Raw genomic sequence first — 14564 nt, 5'->3', positions numbered from 1 at the left:
GTTAGTTAGTTTGTGTTAGTGTGTGACTTAAGTGGATCTGATCTATCCCTCAAAACACCAAAATCACACAATAACACAAACTAACTAACTGTTGGGGGCAGCAGTAGACCAGCAGCTTCAGTGTTTAGTGAAGTTAAATTTTGTTTTTGTCAATGGAGTCTGGCTTTGAAGAGAGCAAAGATTCATTAGGCCCGTATCCACCGCAGGAACTTCGGGGTAATTTTACGGGGCCAGGGCCGCAGGAACCACCCCCGAAGGACAGCGTTCCGGAACTTTTACAGGGGCTAAACAAGTCCCTGCCTCGGAGTAGGTACTCAGAATGGCCCTGAGAAACTCCTGGCTGGGGATGTGACGTTTTGTAATTAATAACATGGTTATCGTAGATTAGCTGGGCTAACCGTTAGCTGTTAGCCATTAGCGGTGTCTGTAATAACTCAGTAACACAATAAACGGTCCATGAAAAAAATATCTTTTCCAGAGGATATCTTAGTCACAACATGATTGAGCTAGCAAAGNAAAAATATTTTTTTCACGGACCGTTTATTGAGTTATTGAGTTATTACAGACACCGCTAACGGCTAACAGCTAACAGCTAACTACGTCCCTACGCCCCTACGTCGCCCCGGTCAAAATGGTCGTGCAACGATTATGTCACATCCAGAGCCCGGTAACTTTACAGGAACCTTCCTCCTACTCCGCCTTCTCAGTGGAGACACGGCGGTTGAGAGGGCCGGGCGAGAGGACGTTCCTGTAGTAGTTCCTGCCCCCCAAATAGTACCAGGAACTTCTTCAGTGGAAACGGGCCTATTTTCTCCTTCAATTTAGTTCCCCGTTGCAAAGGGCTGTCTGGGAAGAACTGAGCATATGACCGGATAAATGAGACTTGGATTGCACTGCATAAGTTGGTTTGTATACAGATGCTTTGATATAGTTTTGCTGTTGTTAAACGTGGCCCCCTGTGACTTCAATCCATAAAGAACTTTCTCAGTTTTTGGATTCTTCATTCGCTGCAGGCATGACAGAAAAACGTTTTCATCCTGAATTCAATGTGATACGGGTTGAGTAATTGATATATACTGGGGGGTGAAGTATTCCTTTGAATTTTCCAAATCGACATCAGAGTGGTAGCTATCGATTGCCTTAACTACTCTTGGCAAGACAGCAAATAAGCTTTTTGCCCAAAATGTCAAACTTTGTCTGTAACATAGATGTATGTATGTAAGAGTTGACTGGACCACCTGTTTGCTTACTGCTACATCACCACTTATGAACTGTAACATGTGTACAGGTCAGAATACAGGTGTGTGTTTTAACCTCAGTTACTGTTTTTTGTGCAGACGGACTGCTCCAGCGACAGTGAGAGCGAGGACAACTTCATTGTCGTCCCTCCACGAGACCACCTGGGCCTGGCCATCTTCTCCATGCTCTGCTGTTTCTGGCCTCTGGGGATCGCAGCATTTTACTTCTCACAGGGGGTAAGGACACACACACACACACACACACACCGGAATATAAACACAAGCATGCATAACTCACACCTTTAAAATTTTGGTCTGTCGCGCTAAATGACACAGCATCTGTTTGCTGCGGTGTAGCATAAAACAGGTGCATCCTCCTACACACATACGCATATCCTCATAAATTCTTAGACATGCAGGCACACATGCACGTACACAGCTCTATGTATGAGTCATCACCAAAAGATGAAGGCCTATCACACATAAAAAGGGACTGACAGCTGACTCTCTTACTGCCAACGCAAGGCCAATTTTTACTGGGCAACCCATCAATAACTCAAGGCCAATCTGTAATGGCTGCTTGATGCTCTGTAAACAGGCGGAAAGACGCCTTTAGGAAGAGTATATAAATCACTTTCAAGGCTCCATCTGCAAACTCCAAAAAAAGGAGGTGATCAAAATACCAAGATGAGAGCAGGCTTTGAACTAGTGGCGTTTGAGGATTGAAGATGAACCCAATTGCAGGTGTGTGGACGGATGAAAGGTGACGAACTGTCAGACACATTTGAGCTGCAGTTTGGGAAGCAGAGTTAGACATGCATGGAAACATACTAATAACATAGTTTAATCCTTCAGAAAATGTTTGGGATTTTTCTCTGGGATGGTTTTAAAATGTACTTCCTCTGGTTTCAGGCACACAAATATACCCTCGAGTGTAAAATTGCAAATATACAACAGTTACCAACAAAATACAAGATATAATCAAGATGTATTCTTATCGTGGGGCGAGTCGCTCTCAAAATAAAACACTTTCTGCTAGCGTTATCTCCGTTTCCATGGAAATCATGAGGTCTGGCTAATAACTGGGGAAACAAGCAGTCATGTCTGTAGACTCCTCTGTAATGAAGCTCTATCAAGTAGGCAAATAACCGAGTCACAGAGCTGATTTCTAGCCCCTGTTGTGTCAGCAAGCCAACTTGAGCTAACGTTACTGCTTTGTAGAGATCGTGGGACTGAATAAATGCCACACACATAAACATGAAATTGCATTACCACTTTAACACTGCACAACCTGGCAACGTCTGGCTTTTGTATGTAATTGGAAAGGTAACAATCGGTATTCATGCTCGGGTCAAGTGACTCTGCAGTAGTTGCAGGTATTTATTGGCTCTGGAACAATCAGCAGTAATGAAAATACAACATTCGGGTCAACATGGATTTTTATTTAGCACCTTTACCAGTCAGATGCAATGACACAGCAACACAAAATACCATTCATCTCTATCCACGCAGCACTCAAACATAGTTCCAAATTAGTCCACACTGAGTTTTAGTCTACTGGCAATTGGAACAGAGTCTGTCGCCTGTTTTTAGAGGGTTTTCCCGTGTTTTAAATACCTGCACACACTAATTTTGGAGGAAAAGGGTGTTGTTGTAACTAAGATATCTGCTAAAAAAAACCCAAAAAAAATCCATGGAGAGATTTAGCTCCTACGTCCACAAACTTTACCTGCAGGATATTTTTAAAGTATATTGCTGATGTGATCCAAACATTTACCCTAGCAGCGAACTCCAAAGCTTTGTAAAGTGCTAGAGTCAAAATTTATTTAAAATAATGATTGATTTATTGTTTCCAAAATTCACAATGAATTTTTTTTTTTATCTCACATGGTATTCTGTTTCATTTATATTTGTTGGAGTTTAACCTTTCAAAGACATACAGGTTAATTGGTGACTCTAAATTGTCCGTAGGTGTGAATGTGAGTGTGAATGATTGTCTGTCTCTATGTGTCAGCCCTGTGATAGTCTGGTGACTAGGCATAGGGAAAATGAAATATAAATATATATATATATGTATATAATATTTACAGAGAATTTGAAAGATGAATAGCAGAGAAAATAAAAGATGTTAAGTATTGGTTAGTACTGTCACCCACTGGGTTTTGATTCAACTATTGCCAAATGGCGGAGTAATATTTTTAGTGATGAGGCCGGTGTGCTGTCACGCTGATTTGATCACATTCAAAATGTCTAGTTGACCGAGCAGATTGCCTGGACAGATCTACTTGTCAGTTGTAAACAGTATCGGCCATTTACTCTTGTTTTGGATCGAGCTTTGTCCACTTGGCTTTTCACCACGCTACATTTGTGTTTTACGATGATCTATGCGCGAATTTCGTAGCTTCATCTTGGATATGTGCTGCTTACTGTCTGGCACCAGGTCGCTATCTTTTTATAAAGTCCCGACCAGCAAAATGAGAAGAAAAGAGTCTCTGCAGACAAATACAACACCACACATTTCTAGTGGGCCATAAGTGATGACTTTTGTATGAGATTATAGATTGTTCTTTAGGAAAATACTGCACAGTATATCTTTAACTGTCAAGGAATTATACCAGAGGAGTGTCTTTACAGTTAAACTATCAACTCTAATATCCAGAGCTTGTTAAAGACCTTATGGGTAACAGATAAAATAATATTACCTGCCAGAGATACTTTGATGGAAATATAAAGCCACATTATTATGAACTGCAGAAACGGCAGTTATTTCCAAAGAGAACAAACCCTTGTGATTTTAAAGAGCGGCTGTCACCGTGTGACGAGGCAACACTGTTCAATTTGAAGCTCCGCCGCTGACATCGGCAAACTGCACATAATGGTCGTCTAATGGATTCCAACTGGACTTCTTCCCTCTTTTCACTTCAGTGGGGAACAACTGCGTTGATGGTGTGTCAGTCAAACAAAGAGCAGAGCGATCGCTACTTGTCGTTCCACGAATCAATTCAGTCTCTCTCTTATGTGCACCATCGACACAAAAAGCCACATTAAAAGGCCATCACACCCACGCCATATGTTGAAAAGGACATGGAAACGCACATATCCTGTAAACACACACACACACACACACACACACACACACACACACACAGGAGACAGACAAGCATTTCAGCAAATTGTTTTGCCTTTGACTATAAATTCTTATCAAAAGCCGGAGCATTTAGCTGACTTATCTGCGAGGGCGAGAAGTCCGAGGCAGATGAAGGCAGTCAGTGAATTATCTTGTCAGGAGCTAATTTGATTCTTCCTGGGTAATTATGGGGAAGTGATGGCTGTGTTTAGGGATGGATGGCTTTTCTGCCAATCTCCCTCCTTTAGAAGGTGCCGTCCAGAAGAGCTGTCAGGAAAAGATATGGTGGGAGTCTGGGATCGCTTCATTTTATAGCTCAATAACCCACTTCACTGGTCTTCATTTCTTTCAGTCGTTCAGGGAGCCCCCTCCCCACCCCAACCCCACTCCCCGCTAAATGAATTAATTCTGTAGGATTCAGCATGAGGATATTGTAAGTTCTTATCAGAACTTAATTATCTGTTCTGCAGCATATGTTCTGACAGAAGAGTGTAGAGATCTGTACTGACCAACAAAGTCAGAGTGCATGTCCAGATTAGTTTACACCATGTGTAAGGTCAGTGACTTTCAGTGGGCAAAAATCTGCTTCAAAAGACAGAATTACAGGGAAAGTTATGTATTTATCAGCCTGGACCCTATTTTTCCATGTTTTGGAATCTAAGTGATAATGGGAACAACGACTTTTGAAATTCGTCCAATTTTGAGTGAGAGAGCAGCAAGCAACAACAACAGAACTTGTTTTATGAACTTGTTATGTTTATATTTAATGTTCAGTTTATTCAGCCCTAGAGTCGTCTCCTCTGGTCTGAATCAGGGACTCATGTTGTTCCAAAGTTGTATAATTGCCTAGAGTTGGTTCGTGTTCTCACGGCAGCATTTACAAGAGGACCAGATCAAATGCCTTGTGTGAGAAAGCTGCTCTTGATTGGTCAGAATTTCCATGTGGGAAAAATCCAGGAAGTAAAGCAAACGTTGAAGAAGAGTACACTTGCAAGATAAATGTGACACTTTCTAATGTCACAATGGAGGGACAACTACGCAGGTTGATTTTAGCGCTGCTCATCGTGGACTATATTGCTGTCATTGTTCATTTTAGTCAAACCATACAGTTTGAAAACGAGGCGCGGCTCCAACTAGAAAACAATGTTTTGATGCATTGGATGTGCTGAATGTGCATATTAAGGCAGTACAGGAGGAGGTGCACATTAATAATCCTCCAGGACTGTAACATGCTCATGTTTAACCCAAACAATGTGTCATGTGACTGCAGTTGCTTCACATCCAGGTCGGAACACCTTCTCACCACAAACCAACAGCACCAGTGTTCCTTTGGAACCGGACCGAGACCACCTCTTCAAGAAGGTCTCGGTCTGGTTGTTTTGGTCCACATCACACCTGCACAAATGAACCGCACTTAGGGGGCAAACGAACTTGAGTTCAACTGAACCGAAGGCAACAGGGCAGGTGTGGAAGCAGACCAAAAGTGTCTGACAACATTATGGAAAGGATCCCTACAGAGATAGACCTTTTTGTTCAACCAGAAACGGCCCCGAAATCGCTACCGCCAAACTCACCAGGTTCCATATAAATAAACAGTATTTTAGCATATATAGATTCAGCATGTTTTCACATCTAACTGGGTGAATTAAAGGTTTACTTCAACCAAAGCAGAGCTGGTGATTATAAAAACTGTTTCTGTCGACTCTGAATGAAGTGTGTTTTACGAATCATAAAATTACTCTTTATATTAATGGAGCTTGGTGGTTTTGGTGAAAGCGATTTTGGGGCTGTTTCTTCTTAAACAAAAAGGTCTGTCTCAGCAGGGATCCTTTCCATAACGTTGTCATTCACTTAAAATAATAATCTGATCCTGTCAGTGTCAAAAACAAGCACTTTTAGTGGGCGTCAGTTCACTTTGAGTGAGGCGTGTACTACAATGATAAAATTACCATGTATTTAAATGGAGTCTGGTGGGTGAAGCGATCTCCATATTAGGACTGTTTCTGGTTAAACTAAAAGGATTTTACTCTTGAACAAAAGGTCTATCTCATAATGTTATACAGCTCTTAAAATAACAATCTGAGCCTGTCAGTGACAAAAACAAACTGCAGCGGTCTCTCTCAACACTGGACCGGTTTTAAAAAGTGTTGTTGCTATTAGTCAGTCAGACACAAACACTTGGGATAATAGGGTCCAGGTTGAAAAATACCAAACTTACCGTTTAAGGTTTAACATTTATCTCCAGCGTTTGTTCTCAGCCTGACTGCTTTTGTAGTTGCTGCTCTCTGCCGTCATGGGCAGTGTGAGCAGATGCATTATGGGTTGACAAGGGCAGCAGAATGAGCCGAGAGGAAAAGTTTTGGAATTGATAGCACATCAGCTTTGTCACTTACTTCGAGGACATTTACAAACAAACAGCTTAGCGACTGTAATAGAGTCTGTGGACGGCAGATCAATAGTGTTTTGTCCCATTGGAAGGTCAGGCCTCGTCGAACAGAGAGAGCCGCCGCACGGCTTCCCAAGGAGATGAGTTTGAGTGAGAGCATTAGCGAACACACAGAAACAGACTTTCATTCATGTGCTGCTTTAAAGAGCTCATATCCTATTTGGCCGAAGACTACATCTTTAATTCTGTGTAACGTCTTTATGGTAAATAGTCCTTTACTGTTTTGGGATTCAGCGTTAGCCGCCCACACGCACACACTCAACTGATAATGACTAAAATACCGTGAATATCAGGGGAAAATTAGCTTGGAGCATTTGATTGGGAAGCGGAATTGAGTTTCAATTATTGTCTCTAATAGGGTGAGTGTTTTGTTTGGAGATGCTGATAAATGTTTCTCTCAGCTCTGAGTCATCTGTGCTGGAAAGTGCAGGGTTGAGGAGCCGCTGCGATTCCGTTCACGATTATGCAAATAAGACTCCCCTGAAGTTATCTTACAGCATTCAAGCCATCAGAATGGATGGAAACGAACGAGCTAATTATTGTGAAACAGTTTATGTGTTTGCACGCGTGTCGGTGCAGCGGAGGTCGAAAGACAAGAGAGCTGGAGAGACAAAGAGATTCCGGGGGCTTTCGGTGTTTATTTTATTTTGTATATTTGTTTATTTGGAGGAAAAACCTGTTAAGGAGGCTGAATGGACTTCCAGGAGCGCTTCGCAAAATGAGTCTCCGTGCAGCTAAGCCTGAGATGTTATCTTTTTTTCTATGACACCACATTTCAATCATTTTGTCAAGGTTGTGGAGATAAAGCCTTAATGCTTCTAACCATTTTCCTCTCAAGGGGATTCAAGGAAAAATCTTCACACTGACATTATGCGGTACATTATACAAAGCGGATGTTCAGTGAGAAGACAGCACACACACACACACACACACACACACACACACAGTCAGCCTACTATACTCATCTGTTTAGTCCACATTACACCATTATTATATGTAGTCTTTCAGAGCCGCGTCTCTCAGGAAGCCACAGCACGTTTTATTTAATTATTTGTGTAAAGGTGGAGACAAAGATTGATAAATCAATCTCAGTGTTTAATAAATGCTTTCAAGGGAGGAATGAAATAACAATAAGCATTTGCCCTTCAACTCTGTTTCCCGCCAGTGATGCAGATAATTCAACTGTCGCCCGTCACGTTACAACTCTCTTTTAGGATCGTCTCTTCCTAAAGACCTTGCTGGCGGCGCTGTGATACATAGTCAAAAGGAGAAGGCACTATGTCTCATTTTCGAAAGAAAACTCCAACCTAATTTCCCATCAGACCTCCATAACAGTGCTTTTGTTTCAATAATTACTGTATTGACATGGAAGCTAAAGGCTCTGCCCAGAATACATGTCCTTTGTCTGGATGTGCTTCCTGACCTTTCGAGGCGTTTGTCTGAAGAGTCTTTCTCTCTGGCTCTCATCTGGCTGTCTTTGTCTTGGACTATTAGGCATTGTCTTCCAAAAGCTTCTTGGCACTAATGAAACATTTGGTGCACAGTGGGAAAGACCCCATGTGAAGTGTTTGTCAGTGACAGCGACCGGCAATGGGGAATGGTAAATTGAGTTTTTTATATTTATTATTCTGTAGATAAAGGTGCTGCGCTTAAACATGCTGTGAGATGCAAAGCTGGCTGCGTCATAAGGAGAAACAACTCAGCCACAGAAATCAGTGGAAGTCCTGCAGTGAGTCTGTGCCTGGGCCGCCTAACCAGTCGGTTTCTCAGTGCAAGAAGCACTCTTATTTCTCAGTCAGTGCGGTTACATGATGGCTTCTCATTCAGAATGAAATAAATCTGAATGAAATCATTCAGAATTAAAGTGTTTCCAGGTAGTTTACATGGGAAATATTCATTCTGAATGAGGGTTTACACAGAGATCAGTTTAATCGCGTTTATTCGGGTCCGCACAAGGTTTGGGGCAGGGAAGGTTTCTGATTGGATAGGGGGCGGGGCGGATGTTACGTGTTTACGTTTACCAGAAGAAAACACTGTAGTCCTCGCTCCGGATAACAAGATGCTTGACGACGCCGTTCTTAGTGCCTTTTTCGGGCTTGTTTTGCTGATATTCTTGAAGCAGCAGTACGACAACAACCTTGTTCTGCTAATGCTTCGTCTGTTGAGGAGGAGAAGGGAGGTAGAAGGTCGAAGAAGGGAGATAGAAGACCGTGCTGTGGCGTATGGAAACTGGTGAGTGCAACGAGTCCGACTGCTCTATCTCAGCCCGTTGCTATGCGCGCTATATACGTCATGGCGCCAGAAGGGCAAGGAAACAAGCATACGCAGAAAGACGGAATTGCTGGAATCGGGTAGGAGGTGCATACAAGACAGAAAAATTCTTCCATTCGGGTTCTGAAAAGGAATATTCCACCCCTGTGCACCCAATTTGATTTTCATTCGGGTTGAGGTGTTTACAAGAAGCATTTCTATTCGGGTAGGGCTTCCAACCCGAATGCAAAAGGAATACATGGCTCCATGTAAACGCACGTACTGTGTCATCCAGCAGTGAAGGATGAACTACTCAGGTACTTTACTTATGTAAAAGTAGAGTACCACACTGTAACATTATTTTGTTAGAAGTCAAAGCTCTGCAATGAAAATTTTTCCCAAGTTAAAGTATGTTAGTATAATCATGAAAAGCCCAGTTTCCACCAAACACTTTTGGTATGGTACCTTTGGAACCAAAAGTAACCCTTAAGACATGGTACCTAGACCCTCGGTCCATTAAACGTTTCCAACCCCAACTCTCCACAGTAGGACTCCACAGGACCAAACATGTGGATGGTACCAAACGGTTCCATTGGTACCATCCACATTTTTTCACTGTGGAAACAGAAAAAAAACGTACCAAATTGAACTGAACCGCACTGCTCGGTGGAAACAGGGGCGTCAAGGGTTGGCTGCTGTTGGCAAGACGTCACCGCCACCCACTTGGAGGCAGATGCTCTTTTGGCCCTACTTGAGAGAAGGTCCATCTTTGGCATGGCTTGGTGCGGCTCGCCATGTTAAAACTGGCAAAGGAAACACTAACTGGTACAGCATGGTTTCATTCGGCATGGATTGACAATAGGCAATAGGTAGGTACCTCGAATTTGTACTTAATAAATACAATAATTCATTTTCCGTAACCCCTTGTCCTGTTGGGGGTCAAGAGGCGGGCTACACCCTGGACAGGTCACCAGACTATCACAGGGCTGACACATAGACACAGACAACCATTCACACTCACATTCACACCTACGGACAATTTAGAGTCACCAATTAACCTGCATGTCTTTGGACTGTGGGAGGAAGCTGGAGCACCTGGAGGAAACCCACACTGACACAGGGAGAACATGCAAACTCCGCACATAGGTTTCAAACCAGGAACCCTCTTACTGTAGCTATGTTTCCATCCAAAAGTGATTTGAATCATTGGGAAATGCGCATTAAAAGAAATACGAATCCTGTGTGTTTCCATTAAATGTACAGACTTTGGTGAAAACTACGAACTCTCGCGCGAGTTTTCCGCAGAACCGGAAACAAAACAAGTCTTGCATTCTTCTTCTTCTACGTTTTCTGGCGGTTGGCAACCAGCTTGTAAATGCATTACCACCTTCCCGACCCGGAGTGTGGATATCACCATGGAGAGAGGTGCGCTATGTCAGATTTAATTCGAACTGTTTCCATCCCCCGTTTTGCGAATCAACATTTTTTCGAATCAACCAAAACCCGGCTAAAGCGAGCGTATTTTAGTTTGTGCGAATCAGCGGATTTTAATTTGAATTTTGGCGTTTCCATCATAATTTTCCGATGCGATACTTCTAGATGTGCATCTAAACAGGCTGATGGAAACATGGCCTGTGAGGCGACAATGCTAACTGCTGCACCACCACGCCAGCAAGTCAGCGCGTTAGTAAAGACATTTTAGATTACAATTTGCTTCATGTCTGGGCCCCTATTCTCAAGCTTTCGGTAGCTTATAAGGATGTCCCATTTCACATCTCCATTATCTCTTATGAATTGTACTTTTATTTTTCATCTGTCTTTGTGAATAAAATTTATGAATCTTGTGACTCCTACCCTGATGTCACCCTGACATGGTGACGTGCAGTGTTTACAATCAAGACCTCGCATCTCATTCCACTTCAACAAACACAACAAACCACTTGACATGAATAAGTAGCCAGTTAGAGATGTATCTGTTCTGCTTGTGCTTTGCTTAGCAGTGTTCTGCAGTGATGTATGCACCATCTCTGTCTTATTATATTGAAGGCAAAACGCAGGCTTAGCACATCACACTTTGTGTTGACTGTAATTTGCATTCCTCTTACTGAATCGACTTGCTACAAAATCCAAAGATCCCAGACTGCCGAGCCAAACAGGGATGAGTAGAGTCTAGATGGGAGTACGCTGTCTGGGGCAGCTGCTCTGGCCCTGTCTGCATGACTGTAGTGCAAATGGGCAGAGACGATGAATAATAGAGTATTTTTTAATAATTCCAGGTACAATACACAGATGAAAAGGCATCAGTCAATATTAAATATACATAAAAAGAATCTGTATGAATAAAAACTGTCACTGACATGTCGCCTGTGTGTGTCAAATCTGTTTAAATAATTACAGGCTTTATTTTTGATTTGATACCGCAAGATTCACCGACTGTTTCTGCCTCTCCTGTGTGTGTAACATTTACTTGAAGCTCTCCCCTCAGTAAGCCAAAAATAAAGGAGCCACAGGGTCAGGTACCTGAACCAGCTGGCTCCTCTCAACGAGGACGAGCGGTGGCTTGATTCCAAATGTCCTCGCAGATTTCTGAGCTTCTCAGTCTGTTATGATGAGCAAGGTTAGGCGTCCTGCAAAGAAACCTCATTTGAGCCACTTCTATCCGCAGTCTGAGAGCTCGCGAGGAAAAATCGAAGGTCAGAACAAGGATTTGTGTAGAGCCTTGCTTTGGTGTTTATTTTTCTATTCACCACCGCTTACAAAATCAACATCACTGCACACTCTGCACACAAGCAGCTGCAATCCCTCTTAACCTCAGCCGTGAATAAGAAGCGTAACCTCGTTTACCCAGAGCTCTACTTCCAAAATGAATGGGACAGATTTTTATAAGAGATGACCGTGGCCTCGGAGTTGGAGGTTGGCTCCATTATCATTAGAGCGAATTCAATAGAATAATGAAAGTGATTTCCCGCTCGCACACTACATTTCAAACTGTTCCCTGCATGCATTCAGCACAACAGTGTGACCGATGTATTGTTCTATAGGTGCAATAAATTATGCATCGACGCCAGGGAGAAAAAAAAATGAATAGATTAATATGTGATGGCATTTGGAGTAAAATAGAACAGAAATTAGTTTAGGGGAAGACAATGGAGATGGAAAAGCCAATACAAAGTCCAAACAAAGACACTGTAACACTTTGTCTGTGTGTGTTATTTCTGCTCCGCTGCTGACCTCTATTCATCTCTATGAATGAAAACAACAAATCAAAACAGGCGTCTCTTGTCCCTCCATTCCCCTCCTGGCAAGCAAGTCTATTCAAATAGGAAGATAGCTAGAGGACACCCAGCAGTGTAAACACATCAACAATGGGCAGGATACACAAGAGAAACCACTATTCAGCGATGTATTTTCAAGGAAAGCATCCGTGTCTGTTATCCAGATAATATGGAGTGATATAAGAACCTCCTTTAGCATCTGTGACATCGCTGATGTTACCTATCATGGCTAATCAAAGGGCGGGTCCATCTGTGCTCTTTTTTAAAATGGAAACTTAAAGCAGTGACACAGGTTACAGCGCTGATGCCCTCCCCGCCCTCAACCTGCACACATATGGGTCCTGACAGTGTAGCATGGCGAGTGAGGAAAGTGTTAGCTCGGAGGATTTGATCCAAGATTTGAGTCAACTTTAGGCTTTATAGTGGCAAAATGTTAAGGACTGAGACAAGGACAGAGATAAGATGGAATGTAGCAGCGTTTTCCAAAGACAGAGAAGGTGGAAGGTGGACTATAGTGGCTGTTTCAACATACAAAAGTTCCTAGGCCATTTAAGCCCCATTTCCACCAAACACTTTTGTATTGTCCCTTTGGAACCAGCAGTAAGCCTTCAGACATGGTACCTAGACCCTCGGTCTGTTCAGACAGTCCTCTTCAATGTGGGCGGGGTTGTTGTCACTCACTGCTCCGTCCAGCACTCGCTGTATTTCCTCATCAGCAGTGACACAGATGGAAGTCTGCACCTGGTTTATCGTCCACAGAACGAGGCTGCACGCCCACATTTTCAGAACAAAATAGAACAGGCTGCAGTGAGAGTCTCTCTCCATGGGATATTTAACCCAATGGGCCTGAACAACGCATAATGCGTCCAAATTCACACCTGTTCTTCTATTCTTCTATTTTCTCCGCAACCGTTTGTCGTAGCAAGAAGCCACGCATATCACGTGAAACACCGGAACCGTAGCTTTCCGACAAGATCAAGCACTTGTCAGTTCAGTTCAGTTTCAGTTTAGTTTATTTGAAAGGGACAATGCACATTAATAAACATTGTGTACAAAAAAAACACACATGTAAATGCACTCGAATTAGCTTAAAAAGCTAATTTTCATCGATTGTCCCTTTGCCAGTTTGTACAAGGCAACCTTTAAAAAGAACAACAATGGGATAAAATATTGTACCACATAGGGTAGACACAAACACATACTACTGTCTGTAAATACATACATAATAAATACACATTTGGACTACAACAAGGTGATGTGTGTCCACGTTAATAATACACATTTGGACAACAATTCACATCGGACAACAATATCAACATCAGTGCTCACATCTTTGGGTGTCTACAAACCAGTTCTTAACATTTGCTTGGAATGAGTGATATGATGGAGATTCTCTGATCGATTGTGGCAATGTGTTCCATTGATGTGATGCTTTGAATGAGAATACTGCCTGGCTGAAGGTGGTGTTCCTTAACGGGATTATGCAATCTTTTTTTTGTCGCACCTCGCGTAGTTCTAATAGCAGAGGATTTGAATTTAATAAAACTGGATAGTGGAGGAGGAGCTGAGCCCTGCATGATCTTGTATACCTGACCGATGTTTTTGTATGTAATTAGGTTGTCCCAGCTCAAAAGTTTATACTTTTTCAGGATATGGCAATGGTGATGTCTAAAGGGTTTTTTGTCTAGTGTTTTAAGTGCTTGTTTGTAAAGTGATGGTGAAGGTTTTAGAGTCGGTAGTCCAAATGATAAAGTTACACTAAAATTATGTATAACAGAGCTTTCATAAATTATGTATAACAGAGCTTTCATACAGCTTTGCACACACAGTACTCTTGGATGGATTACTCGCGGGTCGCACAGAAATGCCACGCATATCACATGGAAGTGCAGGACCAGAGCTCTCCAGTGATACCACACACATCATTGTGCTGTTGTCCCATCACGCTGTAAATACAGATCAATTGTCTACAAAATAAAAACCTGACGAATTTCTTTACAATCCATTACACAGATCTTGTTATCAGTCACTTCATATAGTGAGGAATAATATTATTACTATTTTTTTATTATCTTAGATGTAAATATTGCATGTTTCTTTCAGATAAAACACATTTTTGACTTGTGAATGAGTCAATGGAATTTCTTGCAATAATGAAATAATACTGGCAATCATGTCCGCCTGGCACAAACCACATGTTTTGGACAGCTGTGAAGTGACAGAATGTC

General features: G+C 42.2%; 1 protein-coding gene and 1 long non-coding RNA gene across 2 annotated transcripts in view; one reads left to right on the top strand and one right to left on the bottom strand.

Moving 5' to 3' along the window:
- LOC126398334 (uncharacterized) overlaps positions 1 to 14564 on the bottom strand; it is a 672738-nt gene that overhangs the window by 604862 nt on the left and 53312 nt on the right. The gene's annotated exons all lie outside the window — the stretch shown is intronic.
- Positions 1 to 14564, top strand: part of syndig1l (synapse differentiation inducing 1-like) — a 78183-nt gene that overhangs the window by 57716 nt on the left and 5903 nt on the right. The window contains exon 3 of the mRNA XM_050057530.1: positions 1338 to 1475. Within this exon, the coding sequence (XP_049913487.1) occupies positions 1338 to 1475 (138 nt within the window). The remainder of the gene's footprint in view (positions 1 to 1337; positions 1476 to 14564) is intronic.

The sequence above is a fragment of the Epinephelus moara genome, chromosome 12 (genome assembly GCF_006386435.1).
Source record: "Epinephelus moara isolate mb chromosome 12, YSFRI_EMoa_1.0, whole genome shotgun sequence".
NCBI lineage: Eukaryota > Metazoa > Chordata > Actinopteri > Perciformes > Serranidae > Epinephelus > Epinephelus moara.
Note: the sequence above shows the minus strand (reverse complement) of the source record. Positions and strands in the feature narration are given on the sequence as shown.